Raw genomic sequence first — 22677 nt, forward strand, 5'->3', positions numbered from 1 at the left:
GATTTGATTCTTTGGAAGAAAAGAAGAAAAAAAAAGAAGCTCTTTGTGCCGGGAGCTCATCCATCTGCGGTGATCCTCGTTTCAGTACATCTTAATAACGTAATCCCCCTCCCTCGTTTTTCTAGCCCGAGGAATGCTCTTGTTCTTGCACTCTTCTACTTTGTCATACGGGGGCACCCGCTCTTTGATTTGTTTAGCTTCTCTCATTGGAGGCCGACTCGAGCCATGACTCATCATTTCCCTGAAATGATTGAATCCCCCCCCCTCCCCCACCACCACCTCCAAAACGTCTCAGGTCTGGCCTACCGAAAGAATCATTACTAGGGGGTCTTTCATCCTTCTCATGGCCCTTTAAGGTTTCAACATATTTTGAGTCCCCAAGAGCATTTCATCATGTTCATTTGGTGGTTTATTTTCTCAATCCTATCTAGTCCTTTTCACGCCAGGTAAAGATAGACACTCATTATCCAAATAAACCGGCAGCGTACCTGGACCGGAGTTTCATCCATCTTCCAGGCTCTCTCATTTATTCTCCAACCCTTTGTTTTTTGCTGACGTATCAGCAGACTTTCAAGCGCTGACCATGATAACTGAAGCCCCGGCCAAAGGTTCCAGCTCCTCCCTTTGAAAAGCTGACCCGTTCTTTAAATGTTTAAAGAGCTTATTGCATCATCGGTCCTCGCCCACACATGCATGTTTGGGTGAGTCGAGGGGTGGAGTTGGGGTGGGGGGCTCGCCGGGGGTGGGAGTTGTAATACATCATGTGTTTAAGCAGTGGAGGGGAGGTGGAGGTTGTTCAGGGTTAATGACCGGCTCTCTCTGTGGGCCGTGCCGGCGGTTCTCGGAGAGGATAAGACTGGCGGTGTCGGGGCATCTGGAGCGCCGGGGTCACGTCGCTCACTTCAAAGGGGGCCGGGAGCCTAGGTCAGCGCGTTTGGGCCCGTGGGGTGCGGGACAGAGCGGAGGGGTGCTCGGAGGGATTGAGAACAGGATCATGAGGAGTAAAAGAGATGAAGAGGCCGAGCGACGGCTGGAGACAGTGGAAGACAAATAGGAGCGAGGCGGAGACGCTGCAAGGGTCACGGGATGGGGGCTGGGAGACGGATGGACGGACAATTTTTCAAGTCAGACTTCCGTCTTATTAAAGAGCTGCTGTAAGTGAGCGTAAACAAATACTCAGTTTGGCGAATGCTACGTGAGGTAAATCGCTTCCAAAGGAGAAGAAACGATGGCTGCGATTCAAAAATTAGAATGATGGGAAATTTTGCTCACCTGATTGCTAATTCATGGACTTTTGTGTTATTAATGGCACAGGTGCTGTTTTGACACTCAAATAACTAGCGTGACGTACCGCAGATGTTAGCGCGCAAGCTAGCCGTTTTGTTTTGCTATAGTGGTGTGCCGTCCATTGAGCTTTGGGATATTTTAACCAAAGCATGTGACGGACATTTTATCAAGACACCTGGACGTTGTTTTCGTTTCGTCCGGTTGTCTTCCTTACTTAAGAAGTCTACGACAATATGACGCTAATCCCGAAAGAACAGACAAAACCAAGGATGTAGTCTTTTATATTTATTGCAAGTTTTCTGTTATGTACATGGATATTTACAAAGATATCCTAATGTGTACTTAGATACATACTGACCTCTGCATAGTAATCTCCCGGTTTCTATCGGAGTATGATTAGAAAACACTATACAAAAAAAAAAAAAAAACGGGCTATAAAATAACATAACCATCTATCGTAGCTACATGCATGGACGGGCGATTTACATGAGTGACAAATAAATACTATTGACAAATAACATTCTATCAGCTACAAGTATTAAAAATAATCCTTTGTCCACATAGAAAGTGTGGCGACAATAATTTTGAGCTTTTTGTTTTTTTCACATATATCAAGTAGGTTCCGTAAAACTACATTCCCTGTGGTATCCCGCTGCTAAGCCTGTTTTAATTCTATTGTTAGCGAATGCAAGCTTTCACCGTGTTTAACATAAAACTGCAACATTTTTATGACATTTTTGTGGCCCAGACTTGAGTTTGTTTTTCTGAATCTGCAAAGGAAGCCAGTAATTGTCTCAACATAGCAACACAGTTATCGGAATAAACAAAAATGGATACCTGCAAATAACAAATATCAGCCTGTTTTATGTGGGGTGTTGTAGTAAGAAAAAAATGTGCAATTTGGTGAGATTTGGGTGAACATTTTAGTACAACTAGTACGTAACAATTTTCTTGACCTGTTTTTGGAATACTCGAACAGCTCACTAATTTACTAAAGGCCATGTAAAGCAAATTCGGAGATTCATTTTTAGATACAATGTTCCAATTTGAAGGCAACTGGTGTGCAAAGACTGAGAACTGATGTTGTAGTTTGGGCAAAACTGTAAATATGGCAATGAAGTGGGTTGGAGAAGCGAGCATTTGGGTTGCTGTGTCCTGCTCGGATTTAAGATTGGACCACAAATAAAAGTGATGTTTTTTTTTTCTACATGTGCCTTGTAATTGACTACGAATCAGTCTATGGTGCTCCCTCGGCCAGTCTCAGCGAGGATAGACTCTGGCTTCCTTGTAGCGATCGGAAACGAATGAGTGGAGACAAACAAATGAAGATCCAGTCACTGGAGATCCACACCAAAGTCTTTGTCTCTTTCGAGTTGAGTCTTTTTTTGTGTGTGTGCTGTCACTGTGTGCGTTCGAGTCTCACTCATCTCATGTTCACGCTGCTTATAAGTGCCCATCGGAAATTCGCCCCCTCTCCCCCGGGAAGCTCCCCTAGCTGTTGTCGTTCCACTCGGGCATGATGCTGACACTATGAACGGCGTGGTACTGGTGAGGCGATAGCGTGCGGGGTATGCCGTGCGCGTAGAGGTACTCGTTCCCCTGCAGGCCGGCGCTCGGCGACTGGATCCCGGCGCCGGGGCTGCACTGGCGGCCCAGAGTCTGGTGCGTCACGGAGCTCTGGTACATGGCGGCGTGGTGACCGTCGGCCAGCTGAGGCGAGGAGTGGCTCGCCACCCCGCCGAGTCTGGACACCAGAGAGCCGGACGCAAAGTGAGCCGAGAAGTGCTGGTAGGGCAGTCGCTCCACGGGCTGCATGGTGGCCACCGAGCAGCTACCGTAGGGCGACACGCCGGCCCAGGTGTTGCAGCTGATGTCCTCCAAGCTCGGAACGGGCTCGGCACCCTGCGAGGCGCCGGCGTACATGCAGGCCTGCCGCTGGCTGGACTCGCTTCGATAGGGCCCGGCGGCCAGGCCCAGGCTCTGCGCGTAGCCCACCGGCCGGTAGTAATGATCGTCCTCGCTGGAGGAGCCTTCCAAGTAGGCTTTCTTGTAGCTGTGCTCGCCCGAGTGGCAGTCGTCCTCCGCTGCTGCTGGGATTCCCCCAAAAAAGACTTCAGATAAATGAGATAAATATTTCAGTGGCTGTGGCCTACCTTTCCTCTTGATGCAGTGGTAGTCCTGGCCGTGCTCGTGCGGGAGCGGATAGGAGCCCGACTGGGGCAGCAAGTCCTGGGAGGTACTGGTTACCCCGTTCTCGCACTGAGAGTATTGGGAGCTCAAAGTGCTCGGGGTGGCCAGGCCTTGGACTTCCCCGCTGAACGGACTCTGGCTGGAGCTCACTCGCTGGCGAACTGTGCTGCGGGGGACCACCGGGTAATCCTTGGTGCTGCGTAGAGAGAACGCAAAAAGACAAGCGTGAAATGGTGAATGGGAGACTTGGAAGTGGCCAATATTTGACGAGACGCGCCGAATCAAAGTTTAGTGTTTGACTTTTTGTTCTTTCATGGGTGAAAACAGAAATTTACATGACTTGTTATTGATTAAGAAACCGGAAAAAGATGTGTTTTTTAGGCGCTGGAACACATTTACTTGCTTTTCAATGTTAATACTTCACTTGGAAAAAAAAAAAAGATTGAAATGCATCTTCTAAATTCATGCCATTGTTTTCTGCAGAGCCAGGACACTTACAATTTAGAGCTTTTATTCTTGTGGCTTCTAATAAATTTTATGGGAAGGACGGCAAGTCAAAATGGGGGGGGGGGGGGCTAAAGTTACAATACCAGATTTTGTCCTTTGAAAATGTGTTTTGCACGCACTCCATCCCTCATGTGAGCCGAGTAATACATACAGGCTGTGCATACTGACGTATGATCTAAAGAAAATGATGCGGGCTGTGGGTGCACGTGACGTCATCAAAGTTCAGTTAATACTCGCAACCTGCTTGTGCTTGATGCCCTAATTGCTTTCATTTGACAACACTTTCCATGCAAAGAAGCCATTCATCAATGAAAGCCACATCACTGGCCGCAAAATTAGGCACAGCCAATTGAAAATGGCTTCGTAATACAAACCTGGCAAAGCTTCGGGGCAAGGATTTGTTGACCAATTTTTGGTGGTTGCGTTATCTCCTTGGAGTCTTTTCGAATTGTCTTTCGACATGTGTTCCTGCACCGTTAGTGTTCAAATGTCTGTTTCTTAGAGTTAAAACAAACCAACACGACGCTGCTGTTCAGTAGCTCGTCAGTGGCATTTTGTATTGTTAGCATGAAGCTAAGACAACTTTACTCAAGTAGAGCTTTGAACAAAAGTGTTCTTTTTGACCCAACTGTATACTTTTTGAGACAATTTCTTTTTTTGGGTGATGTACTGTGAGCTTTCGCTCTCTTAACAAAGGGATGGGAAAAACTAAGTGATAATGTTGTGGCTTTTGTGCAAAGCTGAAGCCCACCTTTGCATTCTGGACATCCGGTGCAGTTCCATGTCATCACTTCCTCGAAAACCTTTCGCAAATGGGTTGTTCTCAATTTTAAGCTGCGTTATCTAAAGAAAATAAGGAAATAGCCCGATCAAGCACTGCAATTTCTGCTTACTTGTCCCAGCACATGAAATCTGATCAGATTTTTTTCACATATCTGCTATATAACGTTTTTAATTTTTGTTTTTAATTTCAATTTCTTGCGCTTTTATAACATTTCATTATAAATGAAATAACATAAAACAATTACAATAATACGAGGTAATTTTTCATCCTTTCTCCGACTTTTCCCATCCCCAAAGATCCTTGAAATGACATTTCATTATAGTCATCAACGTTTCCATCTCCCCTTTAAAAATAAAATAAAATGGGCAAACAGAAAGGGAGTCTTTTCATGAGCAGGTGAAGTGGACACATGGGGACCTGTAGCACATTATTAACACGGCTATGACGATTAGTGCTATGGCAGATGTTGGCCTGGTTGACAAATATTAGACAGTTGTGCTCAAGGGCCTGCACTTGAGAATGCATGCCTTTTTATTTTGGGTGCAGGTCTGGAAAGCTCCAATAATTAGCCCTGGGGGTTACGATCTGAGCCCCCAGCAATAGCACGCTGGAAAATAATGAATGCTTTCTACAGATCGTAGCTTCCTGTTCCCAGAAGTAAGGAAGCCGCTGATTGGCTGCAGAGGCATTACGAGCCCCAAATTCTGTTCTGGTCTGCTGTACGCCCCCCCTCGACCCTCGTCTCCTCTGTGCACCCCCCCCAAAACCAAATATATCGACGCCCACGTGTTTAAATGATCTTAAACAGACGCTGTTTACACATTTTTTGTCTTTCTTGCGCATATTTGCGGAGGGCATACACGCGACTTGGTTGACTGCACGCACACTAAAGATGGAAAAAAAATCACCGCACGCGAGAGTCATTAATTTAAAATGTGCGGTTATTTATCCCAAATAGCAACGACTATTCATTAAAAAAAAATGAAGACAAAATAGTACGTAAAAATGACGTTGTTTTTTGCACAGAACAATCGAGAAACTTGGTCGCTGCTTTTTGACCCACTGGGTTGTTTTCGCCTGCAAAAGTTTTTAGAGTGTTACAGTGTTCTGTTAAACGCATTTTTAACTTTCAAATAAACAAGCAAAGTATCCTATACTCAATTCGATTTTTATTGAAAAAAAAAAAACAAGATTGAAACGGTCATCTTAAAAATATAAACTTGGGAGGAGAAAAAAATTATATCAGTTTATTATAACTGTAATATTAAAAACGCTGATTAACTTTAGTGACGATGTGTTGTGACCTGTCACTATAATATTAAATAAATACATCTTAAAGCATTAGGTTTAAAGTTTTTATTCAAGTCGCCTGATGAATATTTTCTAAATTATTTCCGTTTGTCATGACTAGTTATTCAAAACAAAATATGAGTAAATATGCATTTATGCACATTACAGTACTACTACTATTAATAATTGTTATCATTTTTTTTGTCTTTTGGTGGGTATTTTCAAATTCCCGTCGTAATTCAAAACAATAAGTAAATAATGACGATAGTAATTACAGACAAACCGACAAGTTCAATTAATTCCGCCTGAATCGTTAGTTTTAATTGGCATTCACCGAAGTACCTGATGAAATTATTTATTAAGTAAAAAACGTATTCAGTAAAAAAAAAATCGCTGCGGTTAAACTTCTCCGGCCAACAAAATTTGCACGAGGGAAAGTGTGACCTTGTGGTTCTGGTAGGACGTCACGGCAATGAAGGCAGTCTCGGAGAAGACGTGCGTGCAGAAGGCCGTGTTCTTGGACCCAAAACCGTTGTTCTCGTCAGCCTTGACGATGTGGATTCTGGGCTGGTACTTGTGCATTGAGTTCAGGATGATCTGGGGAAAAAAAAAAAATCAGAACTTGACAAACTATGATTGGCTGTTTAGCGTGGGGGGGGGGGGGGGGGGTGTTTATCGTGCTTAACATCACGCACAATATTTCGACTACTACGCTACTAGGTAATGACGTGCAAATCTAGAAATAATAATAATCATAATACAACGTGAGATCATAACATTGGAATTTGAGCAGAGCTCCACCCAGGCTGAGCCAGTGTGGATCTGCGCCAGACAATGAGTTAGGAATAAAATGTGAATTCCTCTCTAGGTAAAAAAAAACAAAACTACATCACAAGACAAATACAAACTGTAATAATAATTTGGCAAGACTGTTGAAAAAAATCACTGTCAATGCTGAATTCTCAAAATGTTTTTAGATGCACATTAGTAATGCTCATATTCATATAATCAAAGATATAAACATTTAGATATGTACTGCAAAGCTAAAAAAATAACGTAAGATTTGGGGGAAAGTTAATAATAAAAAAAAAAGATCGGATGCAAATTACATGGTGTGCAGATTAGCCTATATTACACCTAATGTAATTCAAATATTAAAATAAAATGCCCATCATTAATATACATGAATGCACATACACAATATTGAAGACTGAAATGAAATGCATCCCATGTGATTTTTAACAATTGCAGTCGCTTTAAAAAACGTTACAAAAACGATTGGCTCCAACTTTAATCCCACAATAAAATAATTTGGTTACAATATTTTTTCTCAACCCCCCATGCACACGCTGCTACTTAGCCTTAGCTCCTCCCCCAAATGCAGAGATCTTTGACCAACAAACATGATATACTTTGTTGAAATTGTTAACCCCTCACTCATAAAATCCTTCAAGATGTCTTATCATGCTAATAATTTACATTTCATGATGCCAATAAAAAAAAATCATGTAACATTTGTGCAGCCAGCCTCAGTTAACTCACAATCTGTCCACATTAGAAAATGGACATGAATGAACAAATACTTTTCATTTTTGAGAGAATCACAATGTAGGAGTGGTTCTAATATTTCAAGCGTCCACATTAAACCTTCAAATAAGAACAGCATTAGATCCAAATGTTTTCTCAATGTTTTGTGACCTGTGATATGAATCGGCAAACTTTTTTCAGTATACATAAGAGCATCACACAAAAGTGGCCTGAATATTTTAATGTGTTGATGCTTCAGATGCACCCCAGATTGAAACCCCATCTGTTGTTTACTTGCATTCTTGCCAACCGGCACAATCAGATATGAAGCTTTAACTGACAAAAAAAACATAATAAATTGGAGCACATGTTACTTTTGAACTCATTCGAACCTTCCCATCGGCCGCCTTTCTGCCAAAGCTGCTCTAAAGTTTTCCTCATGTAACTCCAAAGCGATCCCCACAATCACGTCGCCGCTTTTCTTACCCAGTCGAACGTGCTAAGTGACGACTTGCAGAGGACACCCGCGTATGGCCGCCGTCCAATCGGCTTGAACTTGACTTTCTGCGTCTTCACTAGTTAAAATGCGCCACATAAAGCCTACAGCCTTTGAGGAAACGCCACGTTGGATTTCGTCTTGGCAAACCTTAAGATTTAAATGTAAAGATGAGCTCCCCCCCCCCCCCCCCCCCGCCCTCGCTGTTCCCTTTCTCCCCCTCGCCCTCCCACCTTTGGTATTCTGGCCTATCTGTTATCTGGAGGGTTGTTTTTGTACCTGCCTTTCACTGCCACAATGACCTCCGGCATGCCTCCACAAGGCTCTCTTTGGGGGCCGAGTGAACCTCGGAGGCCATAGAAGGATACAATAGTGCTCCATTATTAGTTTCCAGTTGAACTTGATCGCATTTCATGCTGCAGTAGCTTTTGGCAAAGGCCAGACACCGGACTGGACATTTTTCTGCGTCCGCGCCGTGCTGCATGAACGTGCTGAGTGAGCCCGGCCACTAAACAACGGGCGGGATTTCACGATAGATGGATGCCTGCATGTCCTAAAAGTCCTTCATTAGCTCCAGGGCTTCCCCCATGGTTTGACTTTTGGAGCGATTGCTGTTGGACAAACCTTTGACGATTTCTTTATCATAAATGTCAATATGTCGATCACACAAAAAAAATCGTAAAATATGGACATGCATTCTTTTTATTGTGCGGTATTTTTAAATATATACACGCGGACAAAGCTTTAGTTTAATTTTAGATTAAGATTGTAGAATCACTGCGTTGGAATCAAATTAAATATCAGCATTAACAAAAGAGACCTGGCTAGCCATCCGTCTATTATTGGCATGGACCAAAGTGGGTCATCAAGCCATTTGAGCATTTATTCAATAAATAGTAGCACCAGCATGACAACTAATGCACACTTTTGCCTCACTACTAACAATGTCATGCAGCGACTACTTACACAAATCTATTTTTGCAACTTATTTATGTCAGTCTTTGTATTTTTTGTATATCTGTCAGCTATATGCATGGATTCTATGCACACATCAGAAGGAGCAGCACAATGTCCCTTCACTTCAAAAGCAACATCCCACTACACAAATTTAGAAGCTAAAAAAATGTCAGGTCCAAAATGCACATTTCACCTCGGAAAATGACACCGCCTGCTAGCCGCGGCTTTCCAATGTCCAGCCCGCATACTGTAGAGGTGGAGATAGGGGTGTTTGCACCGGACCACCCAGTGGGGTTCTAACCCGAACCCGCCACTCCTAACCCCAAGCCCTCCTCTTTCATGCCTCACAATGATAGCAAAGGATCACTTTTGCTTCTTCTGGCTTCCTCCCGGCTTCCAGTCTTGGAATTACAAAGGCAGGGCCGCCATCGCTATTGCTCTTTACGTGCTGCCACTCAAATATAAACACAGACCATAACTCCAAATCCAACAAGAGATTAATGCAATTAAATATACACGTAGCTTGGGTATAAATAGTCTACACACCCCTATTTAAATGAATGGGGTGATGAACAGCTGAACTTGAATTCAGACTTTCACGGGCAGGTGCTTCAAAAAGTCACATCACAGAGAGTAGAAGGGTGTGCACACTTGTGCAAACACATTATCTCAGTTCACTTCCCCTCTTTAAGAAATTCAGTATCCGGTCGTTATAAAAAATCTACACACCCCTGTTGGAATATCATTTTTTTGGTAAACAATGGGTCAATATAAATCTTTTTGAAAAGCCAATTTCAAGTGCTTGACTTTCTTCATTATATATAATAATAATAATAATAATAATTCAATCATGTTTATGTATTTCCGTACAAATACCTGCCCATTCCCTTGGCCCCTGCAACCAACTGATCAAATCTTCCTGCTTGCACTTCAGCACTTTTGCGACTCATTGGCTTAAGAGTTTAAGCTTGGTTGTTTCCTCACTGCTTTCCAAATAATCCTCAATTGAGCTCCTGCGCTCGGTGCCGCGCGACTGTTGCACTTCCCGCCTCGGGCTCATCCTAATTGCTAGCCGCCAATTTATTCCGTCCAGCTGCACCAACACAAGCCATATTTCTGGCGCGCCACCATGCGGCCTGTCATTTATGATTCCCAGGGGCAGCAAAAAGACGACCGTACCCCGTACGCTGCAACTAATCAAGAAAAAAAGAAAACAGCACTCCAACCAAAAATTTACAACACCATTCACATTCCATCCGAGCTCCGGTTTCATTTGGCCAGCTGGGTCCTCCTGGCCTAACTAGGTGCGACCTGGATGCGTGGCAGCTCACTTGTGTACGGAATGTCTATTATAGTGCTGCTCAAACTTTTCTCCTCCAAAATTGCTGAGGTGCCCAAGTGCCACTATAATGACCAATATTAAAATACAGTAGCATAGTAGGCCCAAGTGTTCAGCATAAAATCTAGCCGAAGTTTTATTTGTAAAAAGTTTATCGTGGCCGTACGCAAACGCAGGATTGCATCTTGTCAAATAGCTTGCTGCGGGAAAAACAACTTTTCAGCTCTCGATGTTGAACATTGTTTTCCGCTGTAACATTATACAAAATTGAAACATTAACATTACAGATAAATAAAGACAAATAGAATTGCGCATAGAGAATGTTTCTATCAAAATATACTGCACATATGCTAACTAAAAAATACTGTACTTAATGTTTAAAAAGAAACAATTCCTAAAAATTAAAAGCAAACTTTTTGTACTGTACTTCAAAGATAAATACAACTGAGCTGCGCTTAAAAAATACACTGTACTGGATTTTTATAGATTAAATTCAAATATACTGTACTGCACTGTTAAAAAAACAAAAGTTGAGTGAACTCAAAATTTCAAGGCAGCAAATTCCAATACAATTTTCAACTGTGCCATTCAACAAAAATATTTTGGGAATGTGAAAATTTGCTTTTCCACATTCTCATAATTGTGGTTTTACTCATCCCGGTGATCAAATCCACCAGCATTCAAGTGGCTCGGCTAAATAGAAAACATGCAGCTAATATCCTATATAGCGTGCTCATTACTTTAATGAGCGTGGGCTAATAGTTTCTACAAAACATCAGCGTTTGATGGAAAACTGCAGCCAACAAGCCTCTTATTAGCATGGAGGCACATTGATGGAGTGTGTGTGTGTCGCAGATGTTTAGGGGCGGGCTCATTCATGTGAAATAATGAGTTTTTAAGGAAATGGCCAACAGGCCCACTTCAGTTTAAAAAAAAAAAAAAAAAAGTTTCCTTTTTTTCCAAATGCACGTGCACGCCGTTTAAGGGCCAGCATTTGATTCACAAGAGTTTCCTCGGTTGCTAATTACTTGAACATGAAACTATTACAAACAATGAAGTCATCTTCTATATCGAGAGTCCTCTTAAAATGTTCAGTCAGCATGACTACAATCAATGTGCAAACTAAATCCACACTGGAGCAAAGTTTTAATTTTTCTCTTCTACAGATTAAGTGGAGTGCGTGACCAAAATTTGCAATGCAAAATGCAAATGACCAAAAATAAAGAAAAAAGAACAGTTTCAAAATACTTTCTATTCCCAATTCAAAATATCTACGGATCCTTTTTTTTTTTTAAACGGTTTCGGCCCATCACACGCAAATGTAGGCTGACGTGGAAAAACTCTCTCGAGTCGAATAAACGCACAAGAACTTTACCAATAAAACGCAGGATAGAGATTTAGGAGACAGGCCTAGGCACCTACGTGTCCGAACGGGTCCAGGTGGTTGTTGGTCAGCTTGAGCTTCTGGAACGAGACCAGCTGCCGCATCCAGTGGGCGCCCGTAGCCGGAGAGTCCGGGTGCACGTACAGCCTCCCGGGCATGGCGGGCTCGGCTTTGCCTGTCACCGACCTGCATGCAAGGTCGCGTACGCAGTTACACCAACCGTTACATTATTAAAACCAAAAATATGGATCGAACAACAAGTGGGAAAAGGATATTTAAAAGCATTCGCACGCGCGCAATTGCGCATGACGCACAAGCAAGTGACGAGAGATTTTGAAAAAAATGAAACACGGTTTTTTGTGTGTGTGGCAAGACGATCGTTAGATCAATTAATCATGATTATAATGAAGACAAAACGAATATATTGGTTTTGAACGTATTTTGGTGACACTATTGACATGCGCTTCTCTCGCTCTCTCTTTTTAGGCTGTGCACTGACTCAACACGACACGCAACACGACAGAAAGTTAATGAGTCAGGTAAGCCACCGAAAAAATAACAAACTTCTAGTATGTGACTGATATATCCTGCTGTTTAAAACTTAGGTAAAAGTTAAGGGGTCGTCGAAAAAATATTGAATTTTGTTGTTGCACGAACAGAAATGCACCCAAAAACTCTCCAAATGTGGACAATTTTAATTTGAATGATTTTTTTTTTGCATACATACATACATACATACATACATACATACATACATACATACATACATACATACATACATACATACATACATACATACATACATACATACATACATACCATTTATTATCAGCAAACTTGTATCGATGATCATCTGCGGGCACTACATCCATCAACAGGATATATTTCGTTTTGGGGTTCAGGCCGGTGACTTTCACTTTAAAGCTCGGGAACATTCGCCTGCCAAGGGGGGGGAATAAATGTTTCCAAAGATCTGAATGCAAAATTTTGCAGCGTCAATGATTTTGCGACCTCGTGTAAAGCAATTTTGCTGCGCCACGAACAACGCAGCGTACTGGCGCGTTACAAACAATCGATTAATACGGTCAGGGGTGCCTAATAAAGTGACCCGTGAGTGCGTGAGTCATGTTTTACCTGCCCGCTTTGGTGATGATCATTTCGGTGCCCACCTCGTGGAACTTCACCCACAGTTCCCTCTCGTGCAGGTAGACTTTTATACCCTCCATACCCTGAAAACATATATTTTTTTGGCAGTGGGGGAGCACTTGTCTAATTATTGTACTTAGTTGATTTAATAGCAATTTTAGTTCGAAACAAGTTTCACTAAGTTCCAGTTTCTCTAACTCTGCTTAGCTACCGTTTTCTGATTAGAATAAAATGTTTGTTTTATTCTAGGAACTACTGGCTTCTTAAATTCGAAATATTGCCTCACAGCCCATTTCTTTTCAGACCAATAAAATACTTAAAATACTCATCATTTTCCGAACTCTATTTTCCCCAGAGCTGTATCTATTTTAATGCACATATTTGTGATTAGTTTTACATAATGCTCCAAATACCATTGTAGCCTATTTTAGTCCGCTGACCTGTTGGATGTAGGTAGTTTGCGAGGACGGCGACTTGCCGGACGTCCCGTTGGGCTTCTCGGCTTTATCTTCGCTCGGAACCTCCCTCGAATCCGAACCAGCACCCGGAGAGGCTTGCAGGCTGAAAGTCTCTTCTGGGTCGGCCATCTCTGGACTATAAAAGCCCCCACAAAAAAATAAAAATAAATAAAAAATATACAGTAAAATAAAAACAAGGAGCACGCTTTGATTTAGAATATTTAAACTGACAAAGACATTAAGTACGCAAAAAAATAGCGTGTCAAGTAAATTAGCCAGCAAATGAAGTATGTTGTTGATGTTCGCCACATAACGGACCACACGTGACACCTGGGAAGGCCCACAGGACCCTATCTTGCCCCCCCTCCCCCCTTTTTAGCTCAACATGATCTCTTTTTAGTTTTTGGGCAGATTTTTGTAGTATAATAATATTACAATGAAATGAGTATTGTTTCCACAAAACACGATGACGCTACGGATCTGGTTTATCTTACCCCCAACCAAGAAGACAAGGGAAAGAAAAAAAAAAGAAAACGCTTCGGAGAATAGTCTTTACTTCCTCAATCACAATCAAAAAATAAAAAGTCCAAATAATCCACCCAAGGCTCGGTATCTCCAAGTATTCATCTTTTGATCGCGAAATACGAGCTCCAGAGTGGCGGAGTTCGTGCGTGTCCGGCAACAGGGCTTCGCGTCTCAGCGTCGGCTATGAGGAGCTACCCGGCGGTTGCCTGCAAGTGGCTGAAATGCTGGCGGTGCATTTTAGGGCTGGCGGCGCTCGAGTGAGCCGCGGCGGCTGCATGCGTCGAGCATTGGCTGCCTTGCGCTTGGGTCCCCCGGGAGCAGGTCGGCCACCTCCTTCTTTTCTCTTCACTCTTACGAGACCCCCTCTTCTTCCCACCTCTCGCTCTCTCTCTCTCTCTCTCTCCACCGAGCCAATGAGCATCAATGGGCAAGCGTGCGAAGCGGAAGTTGTATCCTTGCGTGGGGAGGGCTTAAAAAGGAGAGTGTGTGTGTGTGTGTGTGTGGGGGGGGGGGGTTTAGATAGATAGATAGATAGATAGATAGATAGATAGATAGATAGATAGATAGATAGATAGATAGATAGATACCAAAATTCCTTGCAAGGTGGCTTCCATGGAAAAAAAATGCAATGCACTAAATAGTCGTTCCACAAATAAATAGCCCGCCTCAGTTTGTAATTTTGTTTTTTATATGTACCTAATGGGCCCCCCCAACTAACATTCGAACCCTTGGCCGGATGTCATGCGGTCACTGCAGCCAAAGTTAGGCGCCATACTGATTATTATTTTTTTTTTCCTATGGTGACTTCGAATTTCATGCACATTTCTGGTGTGAAGCGGCTATACAGCCCTAAATTCGTTCTAAATTGAGATCCTGGTCGCCTTTTAAGTTTGCAAACCGCATCAGTGTGCTGAAGGGCTCCCTCAAGAGTGAGTGTGTGCGCGCACGCGAGTGTCTCATTAAACAAACGGTGGCATCATGGTTTTTTTTCTTCTAGATTTTGTTGTTTAAAAAAAAAGAACTTCTCAATGACTCCATTTCAACGTTTACAAACAATTTAAGTGGTTTAAAACTGCTTTTTTAGGTGTTCCGGTTTGACACCACATCAGTTTTGCTGCACACGAAAGAAAAATCATTTGATCATGCATGCAGGATGTTGTGCTTGATACTTATTCATAATACACCAAAACTTGACTTTCTGTACTAATTATTTATGTAATTGTTGATTATTTCATGCACGTCTTACGTTTTGGGAGCAAAAAGTTGATTTTTTTTATAGAATGCAAAGAAAACATTTCATTTGTACTTGCAGTAAGAAATGCTGCACGATTGAGATTATCCCAAGTTGTCCCGAACATGCCGTTTAGTGTAAAATATATATTTGAATGTGTACGCAAATTTGTGATTTTCTTATTTTTTTAAATGTGTTTGGAACAGAAACGTGATCTGTTGCGATAGGTTTTATATTGTGATGAGCGCGCTATAGACAGTTATAGGCGTTATAAAGCGTGCTGCAACAGTTGTTAGTTAACTCTTTTGCCCCCCCCCAAATAAAATAAAAAAAGCCAGTAAACTTGAGAACGAGCATGTTGAAATTCAAATTGCATGTTGTAATTCAGTAGATGCCAATCCATTCATTCTAAGAACAAGTTTAACACTGCCAGTACAATTAATTAAAACAATAAAATAAGAATATGAATTGTATTATATCATAATAACAATATCAAACCTTTTTAAATTTCGTTTGATCATGGCAAAAAAAAATCCTACACCTTCGGCACAAATTAAATATTCTAATTTATCATATTTATAGCGACTTTGCGCTAACACCATTAGAGCGCATGTTTACGTCACGTGACACGTGGCGCGCAAATCTAATCTTGCACGCGCACCATCGCATTTAGGATTGGAGTTAGGTAAGAAAAAATCATTTTCTTCGAGACTTCACTCTAGTTTATTTTACATAATTTGCGTTTGCTATAAAATCACACGGTGTACCTAAATTGCGAAATGACGCGCGTATTAATATTAAACATGTATTGCTTGCTCTCCTATTTCCTTCCCCATGTTATAGTCACTTTGCCTGTGCATACTTTCAAATCCACAAATCCTCCAAAAGAAATGTCACAACAAAGCATATCGCTGTGCAGACTAATTAGCATTCAGTCTAATATTGAACAATCACCCAATCATAAACAAGGCCAACCTGTAGCGACTGCACGCGCAAAATTTCTATCACATGAATTCATAACTAAACTGTCAGTGTGCGACACACATTTAAAAATTGATTAATCAAAAACAGCACACACACACACACACACACACACACACACACACACACACACACACACACACACACACACACACACACACACACACACACACACACACACACACACACACACAAATTTAAAAATGGATTAATCAAAAACAGTATCCACACACACGCGCACACACACACGAAAATATACTTACAGTAGGTGCTCCTTACCTCCTTGGCTGTGCTCTGACGTGTGTCTTCAAGCAGCTTGCAGGAACTTCTTGGCTGCAGGCAGGACTCCTTGGGTCCGCCTGCAAAAATATCAACACGTGGAAGCCAATCTGGACGGGAGGCAAAAACAAAGTGTCAGCTAGGCCAGATGACGGAATAAGCACCAAACAGGCCGTTGATGTTCGCTCATTTGTGGACCGGCTGCAGTGTCGTCACATCCAAATATGTTTTGGAACCTTCCTTGAGCCAGGGCACGTCAATTAGAAAATTCCCTGAGCTTTACGTAAGACAATAATGTCAGGAAGTAGGCGTGCTGAAGTAGGCTAATGATAATGAATGTTATTATTGTGTCTGTCGTGCAGGCATGCATGAATAGCTAAACAAACATGTTTTTTTTTTTAATAATCTGTAGAACAAAACTGGCAAACATAGTTATGTTTTGTTTTGTTAAGCAGCATTTTTTTTTAGGTTGCTTTTCTCAATTTGTTCTTCTCTTGTTTACCAAGCAAGATGGTGTCAATGTTTGCTCATTCTTTTTTTAATGACTATTTTATTGAAAAAAAAGTGAGAACAAATATTATATTTGCAGTCAATTGGGTACAAAAGTCTTTCAAATGGCAAATTTTTCTCTTTTTTTCTCTTCAGCAGACAAGCGTGATGACTTACAAGAAAGTTTTCTTTGCCACCAGTTTTGTGACATTGCTTAGTAGGAAAAGATAGAGATGCAAAACTTAGAAAATAACCTTCGTACAATCTCCAACTTCTTCCATTTTTTTAACATAGAACATTGGTCTGCGTGGAGTTGAAAAACAAAGAGGAAAGCTATTTTTGTATATTTTTAAGTAAGCAAGCCTGGTGGTGCAGAAGTGTCAAAATTAGAAAGGAATATATTTGTTTTCCTTTTTGTAAAAATCTGATGTGGTGCAAAACTGAGAAAAATAATGCAATCGGTTGTAGTCTATTTCTCTTCATTTTTACCACCTTTTTTTAATAGGCGAGCATTAAAGTACAAAACTGAAATAAAAAAAAGCCCATTTGGGTCTTGCACCTCCATCTCACCCCGTCACCCCTTTTTATATTTTTTGGCAGGCAAGCACGGAAGTGCAAAACTGACCAAATAAAATTCAGCATTTGTTGACCCTCCACTTGATGAAATTTTGATGAAAAAAAAAAAGCATATGTCTTTAAGCATGTGTGCAAACGTGACATTAATTAGCTTTTTGCAAGAAGACTTTGAATGAGCCTGCGGCCATCTTCCTTCTGATTGATCGTCTTCTTTCCAATCCAGCCTGCCAGCCTGGCCACACAAGGGCCTGTGAACTGTGACCTCTCAAATGACTTCACCCTTGTTCTATTGGACTAAGACGAGCATGATAAGCTATCTGCGCCTCCATGGCAACACGCGGCCCAAAGGTACACACACACACACACACATTCACACACCTACACACACACGTACATATTGATGTACAAGAGGTCCACTTTTCCAAGCCGAGTGGCACGCCTCGGCCCTTGGTGACTGGGCGGGCCTTTTGGTGGTCGGGTTGGGCGAGCCGGGGGGCTGACATGTTCCTGCAAACAATCACATCACACACACGGGGACCCACATTCCAACTTCCTGATCAAGCCAGCACCAGTACACACACAGACACACATCGACATCCCCCACACTAGCCCAAATGCAAAGAAACGAGCATGGGGTGGGCTTAGATATTTTTAGGGGGAAAAAAAGCAACAAAATTAATATTTTTTTCTCAAAACTTGTCAATCTTGTCAATGTGATATGATGAAAATTCCTTCACACAAAAAAAGGGCAAGCTCATTTGGACACAAGTGAGGCAACGCCTGGCTTGATCCTCATGTCTTGTACTCTGCTGCCCTCTAGTGTTGTATTTTGGAAATAGCTCATTCATTGTATTTGTGGCTAGTTTGCAGGGACATTGAAAACCTGCACTCATATCTATGTCACGATGTAATATCTGCATTTTCTGACTGTTTCATGCCAAATTTCCACACAATTTTGTTTTGTTGCATGAATATATGTATATATGTATGTATATAGTTACTCTGGTTAGTTGTCTGCCATCTAGTGGACGAGCAATAATGGTCCTGCCTGTCATCTATAACACACGAGTAGTCTTAAATTACTATATTTCGTACGAATTAAATAAAACGTGATCATTTCCCGCAGCATATATAGCTGATTGTTGGGAAGAGATTTTTATAGGCGCCCTTGGGGTCACTCGAAATGAATATGAAAAGTGTGGCCGCGTCGTGACGCACACATGGCGTGTAAAAGCCCAGCTAACGACCATGGGAAGCGTGCGGTGTGGTCCCTTCTTAATATCCACAGACCTGGGTGGGGGAGTGAAGGGGAGAGCCTGGGGGCCATCACGTCTCACCTCGATGGGGTCACGGCACCTCGAAACCTTGACATGTTCAAATGCACAAATTACGACGCTTGTCAAATCCAGAAATTATAAACGAGGCCGTTTCTAAATCACACCTTGACTCTTTGCTCCATCCAGAAAAAGGTTCCTCTGGTGTATGAAAACAACTAAAACATATATTTTTTTAATGATAGTGAACCCTCGTTTATCACAGGTAAACCTTTCAAAGTATTCATGTTACAGTTGCTTGCAGTTTTCCCAATTAAGAGGCAAAGCGTGCTTGTTTCAAGTAGTTTTTTTTTACTCCCAGTTAAAATTTACTTTAAAATCAACACCAAACATAGAGAGAATAAATATGATAGAGATAAACTATGTTATTGCACTGCATCTCTTCTTGCAGCCTCAAATCGACTTCCCTTCTTTCAATAACAAAAATGAATTGACAGAGTTGCCCCAATCAGCATGACCTACCTGTAGGGCTGTACCAAGTGTGCATTGGATGAAGGGGTGGGTCACCATTTGGGTGTCTTTAAATTTTGAGGTGGTTTTTACCTGTAGTGGGCGGAACCAAAGGCCCAAACAGCCAGGTGAAAGTGCTTCTGTTTGATTGTCTGACTCTGGCTTTGTGGAAGTGCTCCTGAAATGGAATATTTTTACTTGGAGTCACCATTTTATTTAGCTTTTCTATTTTAAAATGAAAAAAAAAGGAGGATAACACAAGGATTAATCAGCTCGGGACCACCAAGACAGCCGGTAAGAATGTTGACTTCCTAATAGAAATAATTTAGCTTACAGCTATAAAAATTTGCACATCTGCTAACTCAATTTGTGTGTTATGATGACCTTGACTCGCATGGTGTTGATTCAATGGTCACGCGTGTTGTGTATGCATTTGGACCCCAAATGCATTTTCTTTTGGAAAGTCACAATGATTAGTTTTGAATGAACATGCTTGGCGCTACTTGGGTTTAGCTCCAGCTCAGACATGTGCTTGCTTGTTGTGTGACTTCCTGTTTGCGGGAAGTGTGACCAATGCGGTTTGCTGAATGTCTTCTTTGATTCATCGCGCTGCTATTCTGGGGTACCATGAGAGGCCTCCGGCCATGTAGCTGCTGCTGCTATTTATAAGAAGGAACCCATGCATGCTGTGTGTGTGTGTGAAGTTTTTGTGTGTGTGTGTGTGTGTGTGCCAGTCGTAAGATCTTTGCATACTGATGACGGAGTGGTGGAACCACAATGTATTCTGAGGGATGCTGGTTGGTGTAATGTGAGCTTAGAGAGTCAAACTATGTGTGTGCGTGTGTTTGTGTTTATTGCTACATTAGAGTTTGAGTTGGGACCCTTTTCTTTTAAACAATGAGAACATTTCCCCCCACGCGCACTCTATACTGTACACAGTCTGGAACAGACTATTATTATTATTTTTTAATTATTTATCACTTTTTTTTTAGTCAAACTCAGTGATTCTCGCCAAGGTATCATTATTAGTACTCTGGCTCCCTCTAGTGGTATTTAAAATCCCTAGCCAACTACAATTCAATGATATTCATTCACATGGCTCTTTTGAAATATTAGCAACGTATACCAGTGTACAAATATTTGAAAGAAATCCTAGAGTTGGAGGAGTTGATATTTCTGGAAGCGCATCTGTCCATTTGATCATATGTGGTCCATGCGTGGCTATTTCAAAGCGTGGCCTTGCGTGCCACGGCGGCCTGTAGCATCGTTTAGCCTGCGTCTGTCAGTGTTTTGCGTCTCTAATGTGCCCGTGGCGGTTGCGTATGAAGTGAGGCTGATGTTGCAGACCATTAGGCTCTTGAAAAGGAGCGCTGGTTGTCTTCTCCTAGTCCGCACAGCTCATTTCCACTTCCAAGAAGCTCCAGTGAGTGAAATGTACGTAAAGAGCAGATTGTGAGCATGTGCAAAACGAGACGTGATGCCACACATGACGTTTTTCCCTTTACATCTGACCTTCTGCTTTTGAGTCAGGTACAGATGCGGAGGAGTGTTGAAATGACGATGATGATGTACATATATTGAACACGTGCATTTTTGATGCATCTATACGGACAGCCGTGGAATACATTATACTCATGAGAACGCACGTTATTGACTTTGTCCATCTCTAAGAATTTTTTTTCTCAATTTCATAACGTGGGGAATCACTTGCAGGTCTTTTAGTACTCAATAGATCAGCAACTTAAGTGGTGGCGGAGGGTAGGAGGGCATGTACCATATGAAAATGTGTACTCAATATATGTAAATTCTGATCATATATTTTGATAATTTTGATAATACAAAAAAACCTACTGTAGTTTTTTAAGCACAAACTCATTTTAAAGAGTTAGCTGCAATATAGTAGCGGATAATGTCCGCGATGCTAATTTGCAATAGTCTAGAAGAACCAAACTGTTGTTTATCGTAGTTTAGCTGTCAGATGTCCTTTTCAAAGCTACTATGTGAAATGACAAGCATACGTATGTGAACAAGACCCTGGGCTCCGCGTACGGGTCCAGACACAGCTCGGCCCTGCGGGGCGCCGTATCATCACCGAGAAGAAGTTGTCACGTTTGACAGAAACACCCGTGGAGACAACCGTGTAACCTCATCCTCGCCATCAGTTCAGACATCTCAAAACACCAAAGTTGTTTTTACTCCTCCCGGGCTCGTTCTCTTCAAACAGTCCTGCGGGCTGAACCGATGTTTTCATTGCGCTTTGACACAGTCAAGTTAGTATCGGTGTCACTTCCTGGTGTAGCTGAAGATCCTTTGCAGTTACGTATTTGTTCCCCCCCCCCCCCGATAATTGTGTTCATTGAAGGACCGGAATTTTTAATGGCATTTCAATCAATGCTAATCGATAAAATCGTTTTGATATTCAAGTCAATTGAGTTATGAGTTTGTTAAATGACCAAATGAAAGTAAAGGTCACACTATTCTTCTACTTGTAAATGTAATATGATTAAACATTGCATTAAACACAAGTGAGTTGAAATAAAATAGTGCACACTTTACTGTAGTAACGGTTTCTGGAGGCTAGAGTGTGCTGCCGCACCATAAAAGAACAAACCATTACCTCCTGACTTCAATAGGGCTTTAAAACTCTTCTTTTTTTTTTCCTCTTCCCTTTCCCCCGCTCTCTCTTTAATGCCTACCTACCATGCCAAGCCTTGCCACGCTATTCCAGTCGATAGTCTCAGCTGCTTGCACCATAGCAGGGAAAAGGAAAATAGAGCAGATTACAATCATTGTTTTTATTCACGGATAATTTCATCAGTCCAACCGTGCTAAGGTCAACTGAACCGTGTGACTCGGCTATATTTATTGTCGGCAAGTGGAGATTGAGCTTTAATGCACATTAAATACAACATCCGCTAAAATGCAAGTGTTTTTTTTTTTTTCTTTTTAAATAAATCTGCCATCAGTATCACTTGCACTCTTTTCATAATGACTAGTATTGAGATTATATCAGCCACACTGCACTCATGTAAGATAACAATAATAATAACAATAATCTCTGTCATGTAACAATGCATAGGCTCAGGGCCAGTAAGCCGTACGTGTTCTGGCAGCCGCAGATTAAAAGGCGCCACCACTCATGGACTTTACGTCCAGCCACCTCCAGTCCACTGTTGACCATCTGCCTTTGTGCACGTCTATAGTGTTTGCCATCTGCGCACTTTAAACCTTCACAAATGTTTCAAACACTCTCTCTGGCCGTGTTCTCATCAGACGGGGAGTGTGATCCCATGCAGTGCTCTGCGGCGGCGGGGTGTTTATCCACGGCAAATCCCAACATTACACATTAAAAAGGCAAAGAGCTAATCCACCGCTGCCAGATTACTCTGTATTGTTGCATGCTGTGTCATTTTCCTCTATTGTACTGCAGTATTCGCAGGGATAGCA

At 41.9% G+C, this 22677-nt stretch overlaps 2 protein-coding genes and 2 long non-coding RNA genes across 7 annotated transcripts in view; 2 read left to right on the forward strand and 2 right to left on the reverse strand.

The window, feature by feature from the left end:
* Positions 1–18111, forward strand: part of LOC147048167 (uncharacterized) — a 34580-nt gene extending 16469 nt beyond the window's left edge. The window contains exons 5-6 of the long non-coding RNA XR_015067737.1: positions 12248–12300; positions 17670–18111. This is a non-coding gene — a long non-coding RNA (uncharacterized LOC147048167). The remainder of the gene's footprint in view (positions 1–12247; positions 12301–17669) is intronic.
* tbx5a (T-box transcription factor 5a) lies at positions 1684–16447 on the reverse strand. Of its 3 annotated transcripts, none has more exons than XM_085926026.1 (9): positions 16382–16447; positions 13348–13501; positions 12896–12990; positions 12581–12700; positions 11800–11947; positions 6503–6655; positions 4736–4827; positions 3441–3673; positions 1684–3374 (listed from the first exon to the last, which is right to left on the reverse strand). In XM_085926026.1, exons 2-9 carry the CDS (start codon positions 13492–13494, stop codon positions 2779–2781), a joined length of 1584 nt encoding a protein of 527 aa, XP_085782152.1. In that variant the 5' UTR covers positions 13495–13501; positions 16382–16447; the 3' UTR covers positions 1684–2778. The 3 variants fall into 3 exon arrangements, with proteins under 3 accessions (XP_085782152.1, XP_085782151.1, XP_085782150.1); XM_085926025.1 differs by having other exon boundaries at positions 1684–3377; XM_085926024.1 differs by having other exon boundaries at positions 1684–3673.
* Positions 17421–19014, reverse strand: LOC147048170 (uncharacterized). The gene is made up of 3 exons (XR_015067739.1): positions 18888–19014; positions 18737–18810; positions 17421–17953 (listed from the first exon to the last, which is right to left on the reverse strand). It is a non-coding gene; the product is annotated as an uncharacterized LOC147048170 (long non-coding RNA).
* Positions 19015–19337: 323 nt separating this feature from the next.
* The window catches only part of LOC147048171 (uncharacterized), a 153036-nt gene continuing 149696 nt past the window's right edge, over positions 19338–22677 (forward strand). For both annotated transcript variants that reach the window (XR_015067736.1, XM_085926030.1), the window contains exon 1: positions 19338–19524. The gene's annotated coding sequence lies outside the window, so the exon portion shown is untranslated. The remainder of the gene's footprint in view (positions 19525–22677) is intronic.

Source organism: Syngnathus leptorhynchus, chromosome 12, assembly GCF_054491065.1.
Source record: "Syngnathus leptorhynchus isolate UIUO chromosome 12, UIUO_Slep, whole genome shotgun sequence".
NCBI classification, from domain to species: domain Eukaryota; kingdom Metazoa; phylum Chordata; class Actinopteri; order Syngnathiformes; family Syngnathidae; genus Syngnathus; species Syngnathus leptorhynchus.